Source organism: Euleptes europaea, chromosome 3 (assembly GCF_029931775.1).
Source record: "Euleptes europaea isolate rEulEur1 chromosome 3, rEulEur1.hap1, whole genome shotgun sequence".
Lineage (NCBI taxonomy): Eukaryota > Metazoa > Chordata > Lepidosauria > Squamata > Sphaerodactylidae > Euleptes > Euleptes europaea.
The window spans coordinates 17,614,237-17,639,638 of NC_079314.1; the positions used below are offsets into that span (position 1 = coordinate 17,614,237).

General features: G+C 48.6%; 1 protein-coding gene across 3 annotated transcripts in view; it reads left to right on the plus strand.

Moving 5' to 3' along the window:
* APLP1 (amyloid beta precursor like protein 1) overlaps positions 1-25,402 on the plus strand; it is a 55,870-nt gene that overhangs the window by 15,712 nt on the left and 14,756 nt on the right. For 2 of the 3 annotated variants that reach the window (XM_056846210.1, XM_056846212.1), the window contains exons 6-13: positions 81-355; positions 1,517-1,647; positions 3,089-3,163; positions 4,616-4,774; positions 7,937-8,065; positions 8,825-8,924; positions 11,893-12,039; positions 25,331-25,354. In XM_056846210.1, coding sequence (XP_056702188.1) covers positions 81-355; positions 1,517-1,647; positions 3,089-3,163; positions 4,616-4,774; positions 7,937-8,065; positions 8,825-8,924; positions 11,893-12,039; positions 25,331-25,354 — 1,040 coding nt within the window. The remainder of the gene's footprint in view (positions 1-80; positions 356-1,516; positions 1,648-3,088; positions 3,164-4,615; positions 4,775-7,936; positions 8,066-8,824; positions 8,925-11,892; positions 12,040-25,330; positions 25,355-25,402) is intronic. The other variant, XM_056846211.1, reaches the window with a different exon arrangement.

Consider the following 25,402-nt stretch of genomic DNA (forward strand, 5'->3'; position numbering starts at 1 on the left):
AGGAAGCCGCACCTTTTCCCCTTTTCCACAAAATGGGGCGCCTCTGCGAGAATCACCTGACTTGGTTCCTCTGTCCCTAGCAACAAGGTTCCAACAGCTCGCATCCCAACGGAGGAAGAGAGCCTGGAACTGGAGGAAGATCGGGACCTGGACGAGGAGGAAGAGGAGGTGGAGGAAGAGGAGGAAGAAGAAGAGGAGGAGGAGGAAGAAGAGAGCCCTGCAGACACCGCCTCAGACTCAGACCCCTTCCCTAATGCCTGGGATGACTACTTCGTGGAGCCGGGTTATTACGACGACAGCATCACCCAGACGACCATCACCACCACTACGCAGACCACCGAAGAGGACGTCAAAGGTAAGCCGACGCGGGGAATGGCGGATGCTTCCAAAGGGAGAGGTTTGAAGAGTCCCTGCTGCAGAAGGAGTGGCCGTTGGCACGCGAGAGTCGGGGCGCATGGAGCCAGCCAACCACCCAGGGGGTGGGAAGGAAACGCTCAGCTGCCCGGCCCGGTCACGTCTCCTGCGCCGCACAATGGGGCCTCTGTTTGAGGCAGAGCTTGGAACCTGGCTCTTCCTGACACGAAGGGGCAGCCGCCTCCTGGCCCTACGCATCCTTCAGTCAGCATCTCTGAGAGGCTGAAGGGGGGCACCCGTGCCTCAGCTGGCACTGATCCGAGCGTACATCAGGCTTTGAATCATGCTGGGCCTCTGGAAGTAAGGTTGTGGTTGTTGTTTTTTAAGAGGAAGAGTTGGTTTTTAGATGCCAACTTTCTCTACCACTTAAGGAAGAATCCAACCGTCTTACAATCACCTACCCTTCCCCTCCCACAACGGAAACCCTGTGAGATAGGAGGGGCTGAGAGAGCTGTGACTATCCCAAGGTCACCCAGCAAGCTTCTTTACTTTAATGACACTGTTTGTATGGCAAATTCGGCCCTGAACAATGTACCCAGCAGGCTTCATGTGGAGGAGTGGGGAATCAAACCCGGTTCACCAGATTAGAGTCCACCGCTTTTAACCACTACACCACGGTTGCCTGACCCAACTCTACTCTGTGTGTTTACCAAAGTGCCTTTCTACATGAAAGGGCACCTGAGGCAAGGTACAAAACTGAAAAACATACGCTGTCAAAACTGAAAGAAGAGTTTATTTTTATATGCCGACTTTCTCTACCTTTTAAGGAGTCTCAAAGCGGCTTACAATCACTTTCCCTTCCCCACAACAGACACCCTGTTAGGTAGGTGGGGCTGAGAGAGTTCTAAGAGAGCTGTGACTAGCCTAAGGTCACCCAGCTGGCTTCATGTGGAGGAGTGGGGAATCAAACCCGGTTCTCCAGTCCACCGCTCCAAACCACCACTCTTAACCACTAGACCAAGAGGGCAGGGGGGAACTGATACCACAGCAGAGAGGCTTCTTCTGCGTATTGGTGGGACTTGAGGCAGGTGGGCAGGTCACTTCAAGATGGCGTTCGTGAGGGGGAATCGTTCGAGTAACACGCTCCCCTCTCCTCTTGCAGTGACCCCAACCCCTCGTCCGACTGACGGAGTGGACGTCTATTTTGAAATGCCCGGAGACGGGAGCGAACACGCCAACTTCCTGCGAGCCAAGATGGATCTGGAGGAGCGCCGCATGAGGCAGATCAATGAGGTGATTTGGCCTGCCCTCTTTCCCTTCTGGCGTTTGGTCAGGACATTTATATATTTTATTTATTCGTTACAAAACTGTACTGTACATTCCCGCCTTCCTGCCCAGTCAGGGCCCGCCCAGGCAGCTAACAGTTGAAAATGGAACACATTGGAAAACCAATTAAAATCAAAACTATCAAACACATGTAGATACACACATGCAAAAGAACCCCCACCTGTTAAAACATAGGGCAGGAAGGGCATCGGGGGCCTGAGATCATTTGACTCCCGTGTTGGTTTGCTGGACACAAAATCCAGTAGCGCTTTTGAGACTGAGAAGATGTTTTAGGGGATGAGCTTTCTAGAGTCAAAGCTCTTTTCATCTAACATGCCCCCCTGCCTCGTCTGATGGGAGGCGCATGGATTTTCAAAAGCTCATGCCCTCCGCCCGCCTGCCCCCCTCCCAAAAAAAATCTTGTTAGTCTCTAAGGTGTGACTGGACTTGAATTTCACTATATTGTCGAAGACTTTCACGGTCAGAGTTCATTGGTTCTTGTAGGTTATCCGGGCTGTGTGACCAAGACCACGGTCACACAGCCCGGATAACCTACAAGAACCATTGAATTTCACTGTTCCACTGCAGACCAACACAGCGACACTCTCAAATGATCTCTGTGTGGATTTGTGGCTTCAGGCCTGTGCATGGCACATTGTCTGTATCCCACCGGTTGCTTTCCTATTCCTTGTGTCTCTAGGCAGGGATCTCTTTACCTGGGGAAAGGAAAGGCTCAGTGGTTTGGCAGCAGCGTCCCTTAGTGCAAACTTGGTAACTAGTTAGGTTAAAAGCGATGCGTGTGTTTGGCTGGGTGGAGGAAGGAAACGCAGAACAGGATGTCTGGAGAGCAAGCCTAAGGGGGTTTACTTGGAAGTAAGTCCCCTTTTATTCAGCAGTGCTTACTTCCAGGAAAGCGCCCTGAGAACTGCAGCCTTCAGTGCTTTATCCCTCACCTCTCCTGACTTTGCAAGAAGAAAATGTACATCATTATCCAACATATATAAGAAGAAGAAGAGTTGGTGTTTATGTGCTGACTTTCTCTACCACTTAAGGAAGAATCAAACCTGCTTACAATCGCCTTCCCTTCCCCTCCCCACAACAGACACCCTGTGAGGCAGGTGGGGCTGAGAGAGCTCAAAGAGAGCTGTGACTAGCCTAAGGCTAGTTCACCAGATTAGCCTCCACCGTTCATGTGGAGGAGTGGGGAATCCAACCTGGTTCTCCAGATCAGACCCCACTGCTCCAAACCACCGCTCTTAACCACCACACCACGCTGGCTCCCATACCTCCTGCAACTAATACATCCATATCAGAAAGCAACGGGTTACCGCATTGTGGCAACAGAGTAGGCTATGCATCTATCAGTGGACACACCGTCATGATTCAGAGTTTCTTTCTGATTTCATAGGTGATGAAAGAGTGGGCCGAGGCCGACAACCAAGCCAAGAACTTGCCCAAGACTGACCGGCAGGCACTCAACGAGGTGAGGATCAGCCTTGGGTAAGGGAGCGACTGGCCAGCCACCATGTCGCAGTCTACTCGGTGGCAATTGTTAGTTTGACTGTATTTGGGGCTTCCTTTATAATGTGTTTTTGGTCATATCATGACAAGACTTGCTAGAAAAGACAATAATTCTAAGAATAGGATTCCACCAGGCCTACAATTGAGGACGGCCGTGGATGTAATCAGCGCTGGCCTCCCTACCCCCCTCTCTTTATTTGTTGCTGTATGAATTAAGAGGGTTTTTTTCTGTTATCTGTCCTTTGGCGATACTGTATTTTAACGCCATCTGACGTTTTAGGTTATGTTTTAGATTGAGAATTGTAGGTTTTTTTAAAAAAAATTAAGACCTGTATGCTGATTTTAATGTTGTTACGCACCCTGAACCCGGCTTTTGCCAGGGAGGGTGAGTCAGAAATCAAAATAATAAACCAACAAATAAATAAATAAAAGTCGAAGGCAGCAGGGAAAGAGGAAGACCCAACATGAGATGGACTGATTCAATAAAGGAGGCCACGGCCCTCAGTTTGCAAGACCTGAGCAAGGCTGTTAATGATAGAGAGATTTGAAGGTCACTGATTCATAGGGTCGCCATAAGTCAGAAATGACTTCATGGCACTTAATACGCTCATGTTGTGTTTGTTAATGGTTTGGGTTTCTAGAATTGCCTGTCCCCCTCCCCTTTTTAATGAGTCCCCCCCCCACCCCGTGTGCCAGGTTCAGCATCCCTGCCGAGCCCCCTAGTTTGCTGTCGTGGCCTTTTGGGTAAGAAGCGTGGGCTTTCTCAATGGTTTTTGTCCGTCAACCATCTCAAGCATAAATGTTGCAAAAGCATATATTATTTATTTATTTTATCGAGCTTATACCCCGCCATCCCCAGCAAAGCCGGGCTCAGGGCGGCTCACTGAGTGGTATAAATATACAATAAAACACCCAGCTTGTTAAATCAGTAATTAAAACCTGCCCCATAAAATCAATAGGTGCACACGACAGATATCCGAATGGTGCCTTTGGATGTGACGCATAGGTCACGGCGGGGTCTGCAGGTAATCCAATCCCCCATAAGATAGAAGACATTCAGGGGGATAAGGCAGTGTAGGGTAGGGAGGCCAGTATTGATGGAAAGACACCGTAGCTGGCTTCAACCATAGACGTGGCGGAACAGCTCTATTTTGCAGGCCCTGCAGAACTCCTTAAGGGCCCGCAGAGCCCTGGTCTCATTGGAGAGACTGTTCCACCAGATGGGGGCCAAGGCAGAGAAGGCCCTGGCCGAGGCCAGCGGGACACTCTTTGCTCCGGGGACCACCAGTAAATTAGTATTTGATGATAGTAGTGTTCTCTGGGGAGCATATCAGGAGGGAAACATTATTATGTACATTCACGTAATGATTGCCTTCCACCTCTACCCCGGCTTGCTCCTTTTCGGCTGTCCCAGCATTTCCAGTCCATCCTCCAGACGTTGGAAGAGCAGGTGGCCAAGGAACGACAGAGGCTGGTGGAGACTCACCTGGCCCGGGTGGTGGCCCTGCTGAACGACAACCGACGCGTGGCGCTCGAGAGCTACCTGACGGCTGTGCAGAGCGATAACCCTCAGGTAGGTAGAGGGACCTGGACTGGATGGTCCAGGCTTGCCCAGTCTCGTCAGACCTCGGAAGCTAAGCAGGGTCGACCCTGGTTAGTGCTTGGATGGGGGACCACCAAGGAGGTCCAGCATCACCATGCAGAGGCGGCCAATGGCGAACCACCTCTGTGCCTGTCTTGCCTTGAAAACCCCATGAGGCATCACCATAAGTCAGCTACAGCTTGACGACTCTTTCCACCGACAGGCAGAGGGATCACAGGAGAACTGGACCAGAGTAGAGAGTTTGGTAGAGCGTTGGGGACCGAGGGTATCTCTTAGGATGCGTATAGGTGGAAGACGTATGTCCAGATAGCACCTCCCAGCATTCTTGGTTCGGTGCTTGTTAAATCAGAGGAGGGGCCTTGGCTCAGTGGCAGAGCATCTTGCATTACATGCAGGTGGTACCAGGTTCTGTCCCCGGCATCTCCATTTTAAAAAGGATCCGGTAGCCGGTGGTGTGGAAGTCCTCTGGCTTAGACCCTGGAGAGCCGCTGCCAATCTGGGTAGGCAGTACTGACCTCGATCGACCAATGGTCTGATTCAGTATAGAGCAGCTTCACGTGTATGAGAGGGGTCACTACAGATGTATAGCTGCATCTGTCGTAACAAAGATTCACAGGAGTTTAGGAGCAACTTAAAGATTAAAGGAGTCCCGTGGCGCAGAGGGGTAAGCTGCAGTACTGCAGTCCAAGCTCTGCTCACGACTTGAGTTCAATCCCAACGGAAGTCAGTTTCAGGTAGCCGGCTCAAGGTCGACTCAGCCTTCCATCCTTCCGAGGTCGGTCAAATGAGTACCCAGCTTGCTTGGGGGTAACGGGAAGATGACTGGGGAAGGCACTGGCAAACCACCCCGTAAAACATAGTCTGCCTAGAAAACGTCGGGATGTGACATCACCCCATGGAGCAGGAATGACCCGGTGCTTGCACTTTACCTTTACGGTTTTTTTTGTTTTTTTTAAGACTAACAACATTTTATTCCGGCATGAGCTTTCATGAGCCAGAGCTGACTTTTTTAGAAGCATAGAAGTGTAAGGGAAAAGTGGGGCTGCAGCTAGGTTTGCCAGCTCTGAGTTGGGAAATACCTGGAGATTTTGGGGGCGGAGCCTGAGGAGGGTGGGGTTTGGGGAGGGGAGGGACTTCAATGCCACAGTGTCCAATTGCCAAAGTGGCCATTTTCTCCAGGGGATCTCTATCGGCTGGAGATCAGCTGTAATAGCAAGAGATCTCCAGCTAGTGTCTGGAGGTTGGCAACCCTAGCTGCAGCTCATTCATTGGCTTGGATCCAGAACGCGAGTGTGGAGAGGGAAACGTACTTAACGCAATTTCATATGTGCAAGCAGTAGCACAAAGGCTGCGGCGACGCAGAATGCTTCTGTGCAATTTCTAGCAGAATAACGATATGCATATAATCCAATGAAATGTACAGCCTCTTCTGCCAGACTCTAAAAACCCTGAAGGTTTTTAAAAAACTTTAATGGTCTTTGATGGGTTTCAATAATTATGACTGATGATTTATTTTAATTGAGGTGCTGATGCATTTAATTTCTCTGATTATTATTATTTTTCTTGCTACTTTAATTCTAATGACTGTGCAAGCTTTCCTCTCTTTTTATCGTGCTCAATCATCTTCTGTCGTGGTTCTGATTCTTCTTTTGTAAACCTCTCTGTGTTGTTTTTTATCATGCAAGTGGTATAAAAACTCTCTGGATACATAAAATTAGCAAACATGGTAACAGCTGTGTAGGTTGCACAGGTACACATGAACACATGAAGCTGCCTGATACTGAATCAGACCCTTGGTCCATCAAAGTCAGTATTGTCTACTCAGACCAGCAGCGGCTCTCCAGGGTCTCAGGCAGAGCTCTTTCACATCCCCTACCTGCCTAGTCCCTTTAACTGGAGACACCGGGGATTGAACCTGGGACCTTCTGCATGCCGAGCAGATGCTCTACCACTGAGTCACAGCCCCTCTCAACAGATCCAGTGTGGAAGTAGCAGTTCTTGGCGGAGGTCCGAGCATAGCTCTGCCGACCATCCTTTCTGTCCACGTTCCCACAACTCCTGAGGATCTCCTCTTTAGATTCCTCTGGCATCCCACCGCTTCCCTTCCTCCTCAACATCCTTTGCTGCTGGATCACCTTTTGTCTCGTAGGGAGGGGGTGTGGCTCAGCGGTAGAGCATCGTCAGGGCCGATTCCAAGTTTTGGAGGGCCCTGGGCAGATCGTTCTCCAGGCTCCCTTCCCCCTCCTCTGCTCTCCCCCAGGCCCTCGTCTCACACACCCCTTCTTTCCCACCCATCCACATGCCTCCCACTTGCCTGTATGTGTTAGGCAGCTTCATGTATCCAGGTGTTCATAAGACCCTTGTCAAGATCTACTTGTTCAGCAAAGCCTGCCTGCCCCTTCCCCTCTCCTCTCCCTCCCCTGCTGTTCATTTAAGGCAGGACGTAAGCTGAGTTGCCCCGACATCCCACACTCTCGCAAGTACTGTGGTGCCATGAATGGCAAGTCTGTAGGAAGCGCGGGGCTGGATATCAGGGATACACAAGAAAGCGACTGTTGACAGAGATTGAAAGGAAGGTTGATCTCGGAGGATAATACGCAAGCTAACGCTGCCTGCGGGGTGGAAGGGGGGGGACTAGTTAGCCCGGAATAACCCACCGCGTGCAGGTGCACAGAACCCAAGACGCTCGCTCCTGTCTTCCCGCATCTAACGCTTAAGCGATGCATGACAAAAATGCTGTGAACGATATAAATCGAGGCATCGCTGATCATATGAAGATCGTGCAGCAGAGCCACTGAGGAGGTGGGGAGGGAGAGGGGCAGGCTGCAGAGAAAATGCATACAGAGGGGGTCAGCAGGGGGGGAGAAGTAGCACAGATGTTGGGTAAAGGTTTGGAGGGGCGTGGCTCAGTGGTAGAGCATCTGCTTGGCATGCAGAAGGTCCCACGGTCAGTCCCCGAGGATTCCAGTTAAAGATCTGGCCATACGTGATTTGAAAGACCTCTTCCTGAGACCCCGGGGAGCCTGAGTAGACAATACTGACCTTGATGGACCGATGGTGTGCATGATTGTAAGGTGGCATCGTGTGTGATTCTCCTGTCTTCACCTTTGCGCTCTCCCGTTTTTGACCCAGCCGGACCGTGTCCTGGCAGCCTTGAAGAGGTACGTGCGGGCAGAGCAGAAAGACCAGCGCCACACCCTCCGCCATTACCAGCACGTGGCTGCCGCCGATCCCGAGAAGGCTGAGCAAATGAAGTTCCAGGTGCGACTCTTCCCACATCTACTTACCCTGTTGTTCTTCGCTCATGCTGTCTGGAAATACAATCTGGACTTTTCAATATTGGGGGTCGACAGATGATGAGGCGTCATTATTTTAAAGTTGTGACCTAGCTTGCGTTTTATAGTTTTGTCATTTTGTTTTCCCCTGAAGATTTGTTTTATTCTTGTCGTAAATTGCCCTGAGCCCAGCTTTGGCAGAAGGAGGGTGGAATATAAATATATTATTGTTTTTATTGTTTACTTTATTGTTATTAGGGTCATTGACCAGAAAATACATATTCACGCATATAAAACATTCAAGTGAAGACGAAAGCAATTTTCAATAGTACAACACCAAAGGACTAATTCATGATAATAGTAAAACCGTTTAGCCACTTCTAAAATTCCAATAACAATAAAGTCAATAAATAAATCTGTAAAAGCTGAAATAAAAGTAAAAATAAAATGCAGTAAAATACAGTAAGAATATGAAATTTAAAATTTAAATTCATTTATCATTTTTATCATGATACCTGCATTATTCCTTTTATATACAAAAGCACGGAATTTAGCGACATTACTTGTGACTCGTGGATTTCCATCAGAGAGGAGTTTTTCGAGTTGAGTTTTTTCAGAACAACCTGGGATTTTCTTTAAATTGTTATTATTGTTATTACCACCTCCCTGGGGAAACCTCCCCTCCAACCCTGCAGTGTTGGGTCTCCGTGCAGAACCCTGAACCCATGCTGCGGTTTGTCCCTAGGTGTACACCCACCTCCATGTCATTGAAGAACGAATGAACCAGAGCTTGGCCTTGCTGTACAAGAATCCTCAACTTGCTCAAGAGCTCCGTGGGGACATTGGTACGTACCCAACTACTTCGTCTCCCAAGGGGGCATCTTTTCTTACCTCTGCAGCATCTCTAACCTTTGCTGTTCCTGTAGGTCCCTTTCTCTTCTTCCTTCCCGCTCCCGCTACTCCTTCTGGCTCTTAAGCCAGGAATGGCTGGCTGATGTCTGGGAAGCCCCTGCTCCAGTTACGTAGGGCACCCCTGGGTTACCCCCAGCTGGAAGCAAACAACTTGGCCTGGACTGCTTCTTCTGATGGTTCCGCCAGTTATGATCCAGCCAGTTTCCCTTCTAGCACTGAGAAGGGACACCCCACAGACCTCGCTGTGTTAAGAGAGCCAGTGTGGTGTAGTGGTTAAGAGCGGTGGTTTGGAGCCGTGGACTCTGATCTGGAGAACCGGGTTTGATTTCCCACTCCCTCCACATGAGCGGCGGAGGTGAACTGGATTTGTTTCCCCTCTCCTCCACATGAAGCTAGCTGGGAGACCTTGGGCTAGTCACACTGTCTCAGCCGCACCTACCTCACAGTGTGTCTGTTGTGGGGAAGGGAAGGTGATTGTAAGCTGGTTTGAGTCTCCCTTAAGTGGTAGAGAAAGCTGGCATATAAAAACCAACTCCTCCTTCTTCATTTGCTTTAAACATTTTATACTGTGCTGTATCAATGCAACGTTTCCAGAACTGTTTGGAAGGGAATATTAATAACTGTATATAAGACTAGTAAACGAGCAATCCTAGAAGAAGAAGAAGAGTTGGTTTTTATATGCCGACTTTCTCTACCACTTAAGGGAGACTCAAACCGGCTTACAATCACCTTCCCTTCCCCTCCCCACAACAGACACTCTGTGAGATAGGTGGGGCTGAGAGAGCTCTAAGAGAGCTGTAACTTGCCCAAGGTCACCCAGCTGGCTTTGTGTGTAAGAGTGGGGAAACCAATCCAGTCCACCAGATTAGCCTCCGCTGCTCAGGTGGAGGAGTGGGGAATCAAACCCGGTTCTCCAGATCAGAGTCCACCGCTCCAAACCACCGCTCCTAACCACTACACCATGCTGGCTCTCTAGAGCCAGAAAAGGAGTGCGAGCCATTAAAAAGCAGCCAGAGACTAAGCATTTCAACCAAATTAATACCCAGTCCTTTGGGTAGGTGGAGGTGGGGGGACCTTATCTCTTGCAAGTCGGAAGCAGCACCTGCGTGAAATCGGAATAAGGGACACTGCTGTGGGGCATTTGGGTGGCCTGGTACAAATCGAGTTGTTTATCTCTTCCTCTTGGAGGGTTGGGCAAGGATTCTCAATCTGTAGGCTCACGAGGAGCTTGTGGATGGACTGGCATTATTATCCCACTAACGGGCCTCTAAAGAGAGCACATTGCAAAGTCCTAAAGGGGATTTTCCTTTTAAAGTAAAGGATTAAGCTTGTCATGTGGGTCTTGAACAATGGTAGATTCCCATGGGAGTGCCCTGAAAGGTTGGGGGAACCGGGGGCGGACTGGCCATTATGGCCACCAGAATTCTTCCCAGTGGGCCAGTGGCCTTCTTCCCTGCACCTGGGCTGCCCCAGCCCAGTGGCAAAAAGGAGGCGTACAACATGTCTGAATCTCATGTCGCAACAGTGAGGCCGTGCGCTGCCCTTCTGTCATTGGGTTGGCCTGATCCAGATGGGGGGAAGGTAGGGTTGCCAACCTCCAGCTGACAGAGATCAGTTCCCCTGGCAGAAAATGGCCTCTTTGGCAATTGGACTCTACGGCATTGAAGTCCCTCCCCTCCCCAAACCCCGTCCTCCTCAGGCTCCACCCCCAAAACCTCCCACCAGTGTCGAAGAGGGACCTGGCAACCCTAGGGGAAGGCCTACCCAAGCCTTGTGCAGTGAGGGGGTGCTGCCTGGAGGAAGAAAGGCTGCCTCTCCCTCCCTTCTTTGGGTGGGCACGGCCTGGGCAGTCAGGCAGGAAATCTTTCCCACCTTCCTTTGGTGGAGTGGAGCCAAGGAGGCAAGGTTGTTTTTCCCTCAGTCCACCCCTGTGGGGAACCGCTAGGTTTGCCAGGTCCCTCTTTGCAATCGGCGGGAGGTTTTTGGGGTGGAGCCTGAGGAGGGCAGGGTTTGGAGAGGGGAGGGACTTCAATGCCATAGAGTCCAATGGCCAAAGCGGCCATTTTCTCCAGATGAACTGATCTCTATCGGCTGGAGATCAGTTGTAATAGCAGGAGATCTTCTGCTATTACCTGGAGGTTATCAAAAATATGTAAGCATCTGGGCTCATTCAGTAACATCAACAACTTCCAGTATATTCAGTTTTATATTTTTCTTAAACAGAATAAATCACAACAAATATTCTGTTCCCTAACTATCTAACTTAACTATATGATTGATACATTGATACAGCTCAAAACTGATACACACAAAATTGATACAGCTCAAAATTGATACACACGTTCCAAAGGATTGATACAAACGTTCTAAGATAATAGAAACGAGTTCTGCATGCAAGTGCAGCAAAAATGAAAGTCCCGGGCTGGAGAAAACAATTCAGTGCGAATCAGCAGTTGCCCGTATGGTCAGGAAGGAAACCTCCTGGGCTGGAGATGGCAAGGACATGTGGTCGATCCCAGTTTACATGTTTCAAACTTTCTTCAGCTTGCCAGTTAACATTAATTTTTCCTTGGGAATAAGACTGCTCTTTCACGCTCTGAGTCAATTTAACTTAGCCGTTCTGTGTAGTCACGCATTGTGCTGCTTGTCTGGCTGCTATTCTGTGCGCACACTTTGCTCTGTGAATTGTTCTGGCGGGTGAAATCCTGGAGGTTGGCAACCCTAGGAACCACTGAGTTGGTAGCCTGCCGATTCCCAGCAGTTAGGAATCTAATAGTTCAGTCCAAGGCCAGAGTTATGCCCTCCTCAGCCCATGGGCTCAGAAGGTCCGTTAATGCCTCAGGACTAGCATCATAAGTCCTCCTGCCGCATCTCAAATTGGCCGCCCTTCGGTCTTTCCAGAGGAGCTGCTGAGATCCGAAAGGGTGGCGACCAATGACCTGCTCACCACGTCCATCTCGGAGACGCGCACCACCGAGGAGTTCCTCCCCATGGACAGTAGCGAGGACGTGGCCGCCGAGAGTCATTCGTACCCACGTGACGGAGAAGGTGAGTAGGAGCTATGCTTTGCTTAGCAGAGGTGTCTTCAAATCCTAGAGCATGAATGGGGGAGCTGGTTCTTGGTGGTGGCGGCGGGGGAGTCAGCCGGCGGCTTATATGTTCAGGCGTCAGATCCAAAGGGTGATCACATAGCATGCGAACAAGATCACTGGGACCCATACTTGCTTTTCAGTTCACTGGTCCTTGTGAGAGCTTATTTTGTATGGCCACAGATTGCCTGCCCCTGTTAAGGGCCTTTTAGATACAGATCCATTGTGTTTGGGATGATTTTGTGAAATCCTCAAATGGAGATCCTTACTGTGTGTTTTTAGACATCATTTTGGATCCTGAGTTTGAGAGGTGGTGCTACGTAGTTATTTCCTTTTTGATCAGCTTGTATTTAATGAATGGTTAGAGTGTGGTATAAGAGCCCCGTGGCACAGAGTGGTCAGCTGCAGTACTGCAGTCCAAGCTCTGCTCACGACCTGAGTTCGATCCTGATGGAAGTCGGTTTCAGGTAGCAGGCTCAAGGTCGACTCAGCCTTCCATCCTTCCGAGGTCGGTAAAATGAGCAACCAGCTTGCTGGGAGTAAAGGGAAGATGACTGGGGAAGGCACTGGCAACTACCCCGTATACATAGTCTGCCTAGTAAATGTCGGGGTGTGACGTCACCCCATGGTTCAGGAATGACCCGGTGCTTGCACAGGATGCCCTGCCCTTTAGAGTGTGGTAGGTTTCCACCTCATAGACTCAGTGGTCAGAATTTTACTCCACAGGAGTTTCCTTTCATCCCCTTAGGACAAGGGAGGCTTTTCCTGGCCCTATTGACTAAAAGTTAGTCTTCTACAGCTTTTCAACCAGGATAAATTAGGGAAGAAACTAAAACCAGTCATTCCACTGTCTCTGGTCATCTTTATTTTAGTTACAGTAAGTGTTTATTTCCTGCTGGTGTACATATTGTGGTCTCAGGCGAGGTAGCAAGAGGTTCAGATGTATATCTGACAGAGCAGATGTTATCCACTGGAGAATCAGTTTTCCTTATTGATTTGCAAGGTTCCTCTTTGGAATGGAATTTGAGAGAGAACTTTCCTTTCGTTTGGGGGACATGTGTAGACGGCAGACTTCTCCCTTTCTGGATGTGTTTTCAAAATCTGAATTTTTTTGCCCATTTCACCAACGGAAGTTTCAGACTAAAATGTGTGTTACCAAATAGGAATAACAAAGCCAGTACTCCATGAAGCTCTAAAGTCTACAATGCAATCTAGGATGCTTGTAAGGTAAAAAGGTAAAGGTCCCCTGTGCAAGCACCGGGTCGTTCCTGACCCATCCCGACGTTTACCAGGCAGACTTTGTTTGTGGAGTGGTTTGCCAGTGCCTTCCCCAGTCACCTTCCCTTTACCCCCAGCAAGCTGGGTACTCATTTTACCAACTTCGGAAGGATGGAAGGCTGAGTGACCCTTGAGCCGGCTACCTGAAACCAACTCCCGTCGGGATCGAACTCAGGTCGTGAGCAGAGCTTGGACTGCAGTACTGCAGCTTACCACTCTGCGCCACGAGGCTCTTAGGATGCTTATAAGCCACCCTAAAAAGAACTTCTGTTTTCATTGGCTTTTGAGTTTATGAAATCCTAATTATCTTTTCCCTAGAAATGTATGAAACCGTATGTGTGGTGTCGATGAAAACGTATGAGGGGATGTTTTTCTCTTTTTCCCATAATGCTTTGGTGCACTCAGTGAAGGTGATGGGGCAGTAGATTCAGGACAGGTCCTTCACATGATATTGACAGAAATTGCTGCCACAGGATCTAGGAATGGCTGTCAGCATAGATTGCTTGAAAGAGGAATAATTCACTGAAGAGAGGTCCGTCCGTGGCTACTAAATCTTGAGGACTAAATGGAACCTCCACGTTTAGAAGCAGTGTACTTCTGAATAACGGTTGTGAGGGGTAGTAACAGGAGTTGGCTTTGGTCTTGGTGACCTGCTTCAGGGCCTTGGAGGGGTGGGGGCATTTGGTTGAGCACTCTGGGAATTTGGATGCTAAATTAAATGGACCTTTGGTATGCTCCGGCAGGGGTCTTCTCTAAACTAGAGATTTGCTCAAAATATGTCAAACGTGACAATTTTCGATTCTTCTTTCCTGTTGAAATTCAGAATTGGAAATTTGTTTTCCGTTCCCGTCCGCCGAATCTGTCTCGGTTAAGATTCTGCTCCTCCAGCATTCCAGTTTGCTGCTCCGGCAATTAAATCATCTTTTAGCGTAACAGAGCTCGGCTGGTTGAGGGATTACTTGACCCTGGAAGCAGTAATGACCGTGGAGGGTTTTAGCTTTTGATCTGTTGCTTTGAAGCAGAGGAAATATTGGCTGCTTGGATTGAAGCAACGCAAAAAAGAAATTGACTTTAAAAAAAAAAGTCTGTGTAATGAATAGCAAGTACCTTGGGCCTGATTCTGTAGCGACAGCTGTAGTATTTTCTAGCAGGATTTTTCTGTAGTAACCTGCGTCAATCCCATGAACATCTGAGGCTGGCTTACGAATCAGGCCATCAGCCCCCCCTGGCTGGGGGCTCTCTTTCTGACCTGCAGATCCAAGGGCTCCGACCAAAATCATTCCCATCCCTACTATTTAAGTAACACTTGGCATTTATGTTGTACTTTTACAAACGTTTGGTTTCTTTGTTTTTAAGTATTTATAGCCTGCTTCCCCCCCCAGGGGACCTAAAGCTGCTTACAACAACAAACAAAGAAATGTGATAAAGATTTTTTAAAAAAATGGCTTGAGTGATTTAGGAACCAATTGCTGGTTTGTCCCCCAGGGTACCATCTCGCAGGGACGCAACTCCTGCTAGGGAGATTCCCATAGATTTGGGGGGAGGGGGAAGTCTGGGGAGGGGAGAGACCTCAGTGGGATTATAACGTCATAACGTCCACCTACCAAAGCAGCCATTTTCATCAGGGGAACTGATCTCTGTAGTCTAGAGATGCTATAATTCCACGAGATCTCCAGGCCCCACCTGGAGGTTGGCAAGCCTAATCTGTAAACCACAGACCACGATCCCCATGGCTTTTACCCTTCAGCCCATGCCTCTGGTTATGTCTGAGCTTTATAGTTCCTGCAGGAAAAGGAAAGCAAACTTAGTCCAGATGGAACTTGGTTGCTATCACTTTGCTGTAGGTTGATGGTGATATCCCCATATTACAGATTGGGAAGGGGGGGGGGAGAGAGGCAATTCTTGCCTAATGTCTGCCTGTTGAATTGGCCTAAGGAACCTACCTGGGGTATAGGGTTGCCAAGTCCCTCTTCGCAAGATCCCTCTGCGGAGGTTTTTGGGGTGGAGCCTGAGGAGGGTGGGGTTTGGGGAGGGGAGGGACTTCAATGCCATAGAATCCAATTGCCAAAGCAGCCCTTTTCTCCAGGTGAACTGATCTCTGTCGGCTGGAGATTGGTTGTAATAGCAGGAGATCTCCAGCGAGTATCTGGAGGTTGGCAACCCTACCCGGGTACATTTTTTAACTGGAGGTGCTGAGCACCTGAATCTAAACCTTTTGCATGCAAACAGTGAGCTCTGCCCCATTTATTTGTTTGTTTATTTAAAACATTTTTATGCTGCCTTTCCACCCGATTGGGGGATCCTCATAGAGCAAGAGGGCCCTTAGCAAGAGAGAGCTCATTAACATTGTCGGCTCTGAAACGCGAGAGAGGCAGAGAAGAACGGTTAGAAGAGGGATTCATGATCTATCTGGCACATCCTTATCCTTCCTGTAAGGAGCTCTGGCCGTATTACACGGTTCTCCCCTCCCCATTTTATCCTCTCACCAGCCCTGTGAGGTAGGCTAGGCTGAGAGAGTATCACCAGACCCAGGTCACCCAGCGAGCATCTGTGGCAGAATGGGGATTCGAACCAGGGTCTCCCGGATCGTAGTCCAATGAGTTAACCACTATACCGAGGTGGTCCTCCCTCCTCCCTCCTTCTGCTGAAAACTCAGGGCTGTAACTGGCGGGGGGGGGGGAGGCAAGGAGGACAGCTGCCACCCCTGTGGCATGCAGAACTGCCTTTCCTACTCAGCCCACTCCTCCTGTAGGAGAGGCAGTTCAGCTGCCCTCTCTGCATGCCACAGGGGTGGCGGCTGCCCCCCTCGCCCCTCCCAGCTATGGCCCTGTGAAAACTAATAATGTGACCACATTGTCAGTAGGGTTGCCAACCTCCAAGTACTAGCTGGAGATCTGCTATTACAGCTGATCTCCAGCCGATAGAGATCAATTCCCCTGGAGAAAATGGCTGCTTTGGCAATTGGACGCTATGGCATTGAAGCCCCTCCCCAAACCCCACCCTCCTCAGGCTCCCCCCCCAAAAAAAAAACTTCCTGCCAGGGGCGAAGAGGGACCTGGCCACCCTAATTATCAATACCTTCGTAAGCAAACTTCCCTGGGAGTAAGCCCCACTGTACATACCTGAGTAGGGTTCTGAGTAGAACTGCTTAGGATTGCACTGTGGGTGCGCTGCATTGGGCATCCCGTCACACAGCAGGTAAATTGGAACAGGAGATATTTGCCGAGGCAAGCGGTCAAAAAATGCCTTAAAGGAACTGGAATTGTATTTGACATTTTAAAAAATATAAAACAGAAAGGACTGAGGAGTTTTGATCTAAAATAGAAGTGTAAATGGATACTTGAGTTGTAGCTATCTGGTTCCTAGAAAATCTTATCAACTTCTGAGGTTTATGAAAGGAGAGGAATCGCATTCCTGCTCTGAAATATATAGGATCTGGACATTATTAGGAAGTGTGAGAACTAGTTGAACTAGAGGTCTCCCAGAACAGCACTAAAAGAAAATAAGTAATATTGTCAGATGGCAACCATTTGGTATCTGGAACTCTCTGCCACCAGATATGACAGAGCTATTAAAAGAAACGTTTTTTAAAAACCCGTTGGGAATAATGTTTGGTACTTGAACCTGAACATTTGGTGTGTCTAAAGATTTATGAAGATTGAAAACAGTATCCTGTATTGCTTAAAAAAAAAAAACACTTTTGGCTGCATCTGGATCTGTGTTCAAATTACAACAGCCGTGATATTTATCAAGTACCTAAAATACTTAGTGTTGAGCAAAGGCTGTAAATACACAGTACCAGCCTGCAGCTACTTCCAAACCCTATAAAAGCCTACAGCTAGGGTTGTCAGGTCCCTCTTTGCCATTGGCGGGAGGTTTTTGGGGTGGAGCCTGAGGAGGGCAGGGTTTGGGGAGGGGAGGGACTGCAGTGCCATAGAGTCCAATGGCCATTTTCCAAGTGGCCATTTTCTGCAGGGGAACTGGTCTCTATTGGCTGGAGATCAGTTGTAATAGCAGGAGATCTCCAGCTAGTACCTGGAGGCTGGCAACCCTACCTATTGCATAGTACAAGAGAAGAGAGGGAAAATCAGGAAAGCCACCTAAGTAACAGCAGTATCAATAGAAATATTCCAGCAACGACATTGACATAGTTTGGGTCATTTGAAAATTGGATTGCAGGAGCTAAAGATAAATGAGAAATGGAAAAGTATGCTCTGGCTGCGAGCCCAGGCAGAAAGACGGGTGGTGAGGTTATCAGCATCTAGAGAAGCAGACAGTGAAAGAGAGAAGGGATGTGAAGGGAAAACAGAATTTCCTTTAGACTGGAACAGCCTTTCGGTCTGTATAAGATCAGCTTTCGGCCCCAGAACTCGTGTCCCTGACAGTGGCTCGGGACGAAGGTCGTCAACTTTGTGCAGCCAAATGATGTCAAAATTCAGAGCAAAATTTCAACAAGGAGCCAGTATAAGAGTGTAACCGAAACTATACAGCTTAACTTTACCGAGGATCGACCTTTTGATTAATAATCCATAAAGTTCCCACAGCCCAAACACTGGCTGTTGTGAGCTCTTTAATAGGAATTGGCGCACACGAAGCCTTCCAGTAAGTCATAAAAGTACACAGGAGCACCTTTCTCTGACAAAAGAAAATATGTGCATGGTTCGCACCTGGATGACGAGGGCAACTGTTCGCCTCTATCGTCTCCTTTCTGTAGAGCATCTCTAAGCCGCCTTTGAATCCCATTAAGAATCTTCACCCGCCATCTCCTTCACACCCTGGTCGTTCTGGTATCCCACTGACCCCCTCCAATAAACCTTAAAAAAAAAATGAAATCTTTATTCTAAGGAACCACATTAGGCTGTGGGAATATAGTTTGCAGGCCCCCTGGGTCAGGAGATGCTGCTGGATGCTATCCACTGACTGAACGTTGGTACCTATGAGAAAAAAAGACTGATGCTTCTGTCATCGGATGCTGTGTCAAAATGATTCCATGCTTGGCTTTGGCTTCCGATGGTGACGCATCTCCTCGATACAAACTGTCAGCCTTTGCAGTTTGATCAGCTGAGCAGAACACACCTGGCCAGGAATGTAGAGCAAACCAGGTCAGGGGTTTCCAGGGGCTATTCCTAATCTTGACCGGCTGCCTGGTGCTGCAAACCCGGGATAGCTATCAAGCACATGTCAAACCCTGGTGGATTGCTGGTGGGTAAGCAATCAGTTGAACTATACCAGGGGTGTCAAACTCATTTGTTACAGGGGCCGGAGTCATTCGGTTGGGCCAGGCCATACCTCACCAGCCCAGATCGAGAGGGCGGGTGGAGAGTGAGGGGTGGAGAGCCAGCGTGGTGTAGTGGTTAAGAGCAGTGGTTTGGAGCGGTGGACTCTGATCTGGAGAACCGGGTTTGATTCCCCACTCCACCACATGAACGGCGGAGGCTAATCTGGTGAACTGGATTGGTTTCCCCACTCCTACACATGAAGCCAGCTGGGTGACCTTGGGCTAGTCACAGTTCTCTTCAAGCTCTCTCAGTCCCACCTACCTCACAGGGTGTCTGTTGTGGGGAGGGAAAGGGAAGGTGATTGTAAGCCGGTTTGAGTCTCCCTTAAGTGGTAGAGAAAGTCGGCATATAAAAACCAACTCTTCTTCTTCTGCTTCTTCCTCCTCCTCCTCCTCCCCACAGCAGGCTCGCCAGCCCAGATCAGGAGTGGGGGGGGGGGCTGCCTCGGCTGGCTCATGGGCCAGATAATAGCTCTCAAGGGGCTGGATCCAGCCCACAGGCCATATGTTTGACACACCTGAACTATACCTTTACTGAAATTTCTGGCTGGCTTTCAAGCTCCAGGGCAGAATGGGAGAGAATCTGAGCGAATCACCCCCCTAGAAGAGTCCGGGGCCATCTTCTCTCCCGTCTCCTTAGACAATCGGTAGTGGTGGTGCGATCTCCTCCGGTACGCAGAGTTGAGATGGAGAGAAGTGCATGGTTCTCTAGAGAAAGGCAATGACCTGTGAATGACCTGGGGTCGATGAATTCCCCCCTCCCCAGTGCCGGTGTCAACTGCAATCCAATGCACCTCTTGCATCAAAGCCGGAGGCACGACTGCAAAGCTAATGTCGGCACTGCCTCTCCCACAGAGTTCCTAGAAGCTCTGCCATCACCCACCCAGCATGACACGGTGCACCAACAGTGCCCTCAGCGTGACTCATGCGTGGAAGAAGGCACCAGTCAACACACAGCAGTGACCTGAATGCTGAGATGATGTCAGCCTCTCACACTCCCCTGCTCATGTTTCCAGGGATCGTGCTTCCCCCGCCAGAAAGAACCTGTGCCCACAGAAGTTAGGAGCGCAATAATTGCAGGGGAAAGCGAGAGAGATGCTCTGTGGCTGCAGATATGCCAAGTGCGTCGGGAATTCATTGCTTCCCTTTGAGACATTGTAGGGACAAGTGGAGTGCTTGTATGCTCAAATCCCAAGGCACAGTACCAAAATGATCAGGGGACTAGAGCAGCTGCCCTATGAGGAGTGGTTAAAACACTTAGGGCTGTCTAGCTTGGAAAGGAGACGGTTTGGGGGGAGACATGATAGAGGTCTATAAAATTATGCATGGGGTATGGACAGGGAGAAGCTTTTCCCCCTCTCTCATAATATCAGGAACGCAGGGTCATCTGCTGCAGCTGGAGGGTGAGAGATTCAAAACAGATAAAGGGAAGTATTTTTTCACACAACGCATTGTTAAATTGTGGAACTCCCTGCCCCAGGATGTGGTGATGGCTGCCAACTTGGAAGGCTTTAAGAGGGAAGTGGTCATGTTCATGTAGGAGAGGGCTATCCATGGCTACTAGTCATAATACATACCTATTCTCTCTTGTATCAGAGGAGTATGCGTATTATATTAGGTACTGTGGAACACACACAGGATAATGCTGCTGCAGTCATCCTGATTGTGGGCTTCCTAGAAGCACCTGGTTGGCCACTGTGTGAACAGACTGCTGGACTTTATGGGCCTTGGTCTGATCCAGCATGGTTGTTATATTCTTATGTACCCTCAACGGGTTCTCAGCTTGGCTATCCATCTCCTTTTTACTGTTTTGTACCCCCTGGCTTTGGGGGATGTTATCGTTTGTGCCGAGTTCCCACACACTTGTGAACGCGCACATCCACCTAGTTCCCACACACATATGTGAACGAGCACGAAACTTCCTTATACTGAGTCAGACCCTTGGTCCATTGAAGTCAGTGTTGTCTGCTCACACTGCCAGCGGTTCTCCAGGTTCTCAGGTCAAGGTCTTTTACATCCCCTCCTGTCTGATCCTTTTAGTTGTAAATGGTGGGGATTGAACCTGGGACCTTCTGCATGCCAAGGAGATGCTCTACCTCTGAGCCACAGCCCCCATTTTCTAGTTCATCCTGCAAGAGCGATTCCAGACTGCCCCCCACAACCTCTTTCCTCACAGTCAAATGAGGTGCACTTCTGTTGCGCATCTTGGAAAGATGTGCTAACTGTGTTTTGCTTGCTGGTAACACTAGCGGTAACTCATTGTCTAGCTTCAGAGGTTAGAGCAGAGTGATAGATTATGCACTCACCTCTCTTCCACAGCTGGGGTAAAAACACCTCGGTGGGTGGGTTTATCTCAAATTCGAGATAAAACAGGTATCTGAAAATGTGGGTAAAGCACGGGAAAACGCAGGGGGTGAGTGAGGCAACCTCTGCCAGTCGGAAACCGCTTGCATAATCAAAACAAAGACCCGAAGTCGTTGGAGGGGTGACCGCGAGGGAAACAGCCATGCATAAAAGGCCTTAGACTAACTTCTGCTCCTGATCCACCATGCTCCAACTCTTCCCAGTCTCAATCTCTCCCCCCCACCCCCACGGTTGTGCCCTGCCAGTTTATGTTGGTGATATCTATCCCCTAATGCAAGGGTATTGCTACTGTACCTGCAAACACTTTTCTGCTGGCGGAGCACTGCGCTTAGCATGCGCAAGGGGGATTTAGTAGCGATGCTGTCCCAGCCCGTAAACATAATTTGAGAATAGGGTCCCTCCGTAATTTGTCGCTTGAGGGTTTTTGTTTTGTTTTGTTTGTTTTGTCTTGGAGGAATAGCCCGTGGAAGGAATAGCCTTACAAAAGGGGTTTGTTTCAGTCTCTCTTAGCGAATGAATAAAATAACGGGACTCTGAGAACAGCTATAAAAAGCTGCAGAACTACCGTCTCCAGAGGGCCGAATTCATGAACGGTTTAACAGGAAAGGGAGCAGAAAGGATTGTGCTCTGGGTCCGACAAAAACAACTGTCGGTCCTGGCACTCTCTCGGGGACCGTGGTCAGTTAGATGCTGCTGGCAGGCTCAGGGTGGAAAGCTCTTCTCTCTCAGTTGTCCCCGGTGTGGTTGCCAACCCGTGTGCTTTCCTTAGATTGCCACAGTGCTGAGTTTACAGGAATCAGAAGTGGGTACTGTCAAATCTGATTGATTTGTACGTTGACCCGAGCATGGACATCAGTCAGGTTTGCTGGTGGAGCTTGGCGTTTGGGCACCCATGGGCGATGATGAGCAGGCTGGTAACTGGAGGTATACTGCCACTTGGTGCGGAGGTTCCGTTGGACGTCGTGGCAAAAAGTCATTGTTATCCTCCTCAAATATATCTAATCCCCCTTTTTTAAAGCAAGTAGCCATCCCATCATCCTGTAGCAATGAATTCCATACATTGATTTATGCTTTATCTGAATAACCATCTCCTTTTCACATGGTGAAAGAGCCATTGTGTATTCGAGATTGTTTTCTCTTGCTCTCTCCACACTGTAAATAACTCCATAAACTTCTGATTGTATCCCCTCTTGGCTAGCAATTTTTCTTGATTGAACCACATAGGAAATTTACCTTATACCAAGCCAGCTCACTGGTCCATCTAATACAGTATTGTCTCTTCTGGCTGGAAACAGCTCTCCAAAGTTTCAGGCAGAGAGAGGCCTTCCTTAACGTCTGCCACTCAATATCATTTTAATGGCGTTGCCAGAAATTGAACCCGAGACCTTCTGTATGCAAACCATGTTCTCTGTCCACTCAGCCGCACCCCCTCCCAAACTTAAGGCCAAAAGAGTTGTGACTGAAATCACAAATCTCCCGATGTCTTTTTCAAAGTTGAAGTTGCATGAAGGTTGTGCAGAAAAAAGTGTCTGTGTTAGGTTGTGGGGAAAAAAATTCGATAAATTTCAGGTTCAGGTTAATTGGGCCTGATTTTTTCCGGCAAACCCAGAATAAGCCGAAAACCCATAGCAGTAAAATATCAGTATTCAGCTTATTACCAAGTTTACCAAAAAATTGGGGTCCATTATAGTCCACGGGGATTTTCTTCGAAGCTCCTGTGGAGGCATTTTTGGAGGTAGAGTGTGGCTGCAAGGGACTCTCCTTAGGTGGTCACCGAAGTTTGGTGAACTTTGGGACAGGGGGTCCAATCTTATGGGCCCACAAAGGGGTCACCCCCATCCTCCAGGCATTTGCGAGCTCAGCTGTCCATTGGTTTTCAGGTTCAGAAGTTCAGCGTTGTTGAGGACTGCTGAAAAGAGCCAGTTGGCAGGCTGGCACCTCAAAGTCTGGGAGCTCCCTTCGTATCTGGAGCGCATAGCATGATGTCCATGCAAATTAGCTTCCAAACTGAGGAAAAAGGCTTAAATGCAAGAAAAATAAGGCACTGAAAACATTTCTTTTGGTGGTAAATGACATCCTGGAAACAGTCCTTTGTTATAGTCATTAAAAATCTGATTTCAAGAGATGATCACGGTGTGGGGAAACGAAGCCTCTACTCAGGGCAACCTTCAGTTTGAGAGCAGGTTTTTTTGGGGGGTGATATCGGAGCCAGCCAAAGTCTCGACCACAGGGGCTGTCTGAAGAAGATTGCTCATCTGCGCGGGTGAGGAAGTCTCCTTCAGAAGCCTAATGGTATGAGCAGCTGTTGAAGCCAGCTCTTTTTAGTTGGAGGGTATATCCCTCCAGACGGGACTTGATGAGCCCCATCTTTAAAAAGCCCTTATGCTTGATCCATATCAACCCACTGAATGGTTGGTCAGACCAAGTTGGCTTCCTTAACGTTTGCGATTAAACGTCTAATGATTAAACGACCCCCGACCTCAAAATGGTGCCCTAACTATGGGGCCCTAACAAAACCGGTCAAAAAAAGATAGAAAAATGGGATAAAGCACAGAGACGTGTATCTGAGCAAAGGCAAATAGATGAACCTGAAAAACCAAATATTTATTCGGGTTTTTCGGGAATCGCCTATTCGGCTTTGGGGAGATCCCCAGGCTTTGGCATTCAGTGAATCCGAAACCCGACTATTGCCGAAACGGCTAATTTCGGGTTTATTTTTGGTTCAGGTTTATCGATATGCACAACCTTAGTCTGTGTGTGTGTGGCGGGGAGCTAGCTTTCCCAACTGGTGTGGTTTTGCCCATCAAAACCAGTCCCCATCCACAACACACACACACTGTTAATAGCACTTCAGAAAAAAAAGACAGGCGCCCATTTCTTGCCAGGCTTTTTTCTTAAAAGGGCTATATCACCACAGTCTCGGGGGGGGGGGGGGGCGGCACAGGTTGGTTTTGATTAATGAAACCATGCTGGAATTGTAGGGTTAACCCCACCTCCCCAGATGACTGTAATTCAGTTAAACAAGAGACCACAAAGGTCTGGTTATAGCAGTCCCGTAGTCTCTTCTCGTTTGACCCAAACTTGCCCCCAATAATTTAAGCTTTTCTCCATAAGAAAGATAGTGCATTTGTTCCCCCAGTCATTTTGGGTATCCTTTTCTGTATGTTCTAAAATAAGTTTCAGGGATGGGATTTGTGGGCAATCGGAGCTGTTTTAGTGATGTAGTTAGATCATTTTAGAGTCTCAACTTTATGGTCTTAGGAGAAATTTGTTTCTGCATGGAGTGGATCTTGGTAACTATTGCCCTTTGAGTTCTGGGCCTGGCTTTGGCCGGGGAGGGCAGGCAAGAACTATAATAATAAATGAATAAATAAATGCTAGCAGCTATAATATATCAATGAATCGAACACTGATATGCTACAGGCAAAGCTTTTTCCTAATGAACAGCTGTGAGGAAGTGTGGGGATGGCAGATCAGCATTGGATTTGATGATAAGCTACAGCCATGCATGTGTTACAAAATGAACTGGAGCCTAGTGTATTCTCAGTGTTACAACCATCTTTTCTTTTTAATGTTACATCTGTTTGAATCCTGAGAGATTCCTGTGGCATAGGCCCAATTTTTACAGTTTTTCTTGTGGTAAAACTGCCGTGAGGCAACATCCCTACTGTCAGTTTTCAGGATTTTTTTTTTTTTTTGAGGAGCATGTTGTTGTTTTTTTAACGTGTCCCCGCAATGATAACAAATGGCATTTAGTTTCGCATTGGGTCCAGCGTGTGATATCCCACCCTATTTGCCGTGACAATGGCCAAAAAGCAAGCAGGAGAACTGAGCGCCAGTCTCGAGGCATGCCCTCGTTCAGTGGTTTTCAAACTCTCCCTTCAGGGAGAGAACCCTTTCCACCTTGGCCAAGGTGTTCCTCAAAGATTTGCTGTGGAAAATTCTAGAACGTGCTTTAGAAGTTTGGCCAGGCCCTTTGCTGTCACCTTTGGGACCACAGCCCCAAAACTGGACTTTACAGAATTACAGAAAGAAGAAAGATTGGCAGTGGCGAGCAAGCCATCTTTCAGAGAAGCGTATCCACCCATTATTAAGCTGCTTCATGAGGCATTCTCGATATGCTGCCGTTGTACCTCGGGACACCCCGAGCCCAGCTTGAAAGCCATCTGTGCCCTAGTTGCCAGCTTGATCCCTGCTTTCCCGACACCCTGTTGTCATCTTTTTTTCCCCTCTTGGCCTCAAACGTGTGTTTCTTTTTCTGCTCTCTTTTTTTTTCTGCCATGCGCTCTGTCTGTCTCTCTCCTCTTGATGCTCTGTGGGGAACGGGCAGATTCTGAACAAGTTGACAAGAAAGGTGAGTGCTCAGTTCTATGTTCAACATCTTCCCGGAATATTTCTTGGA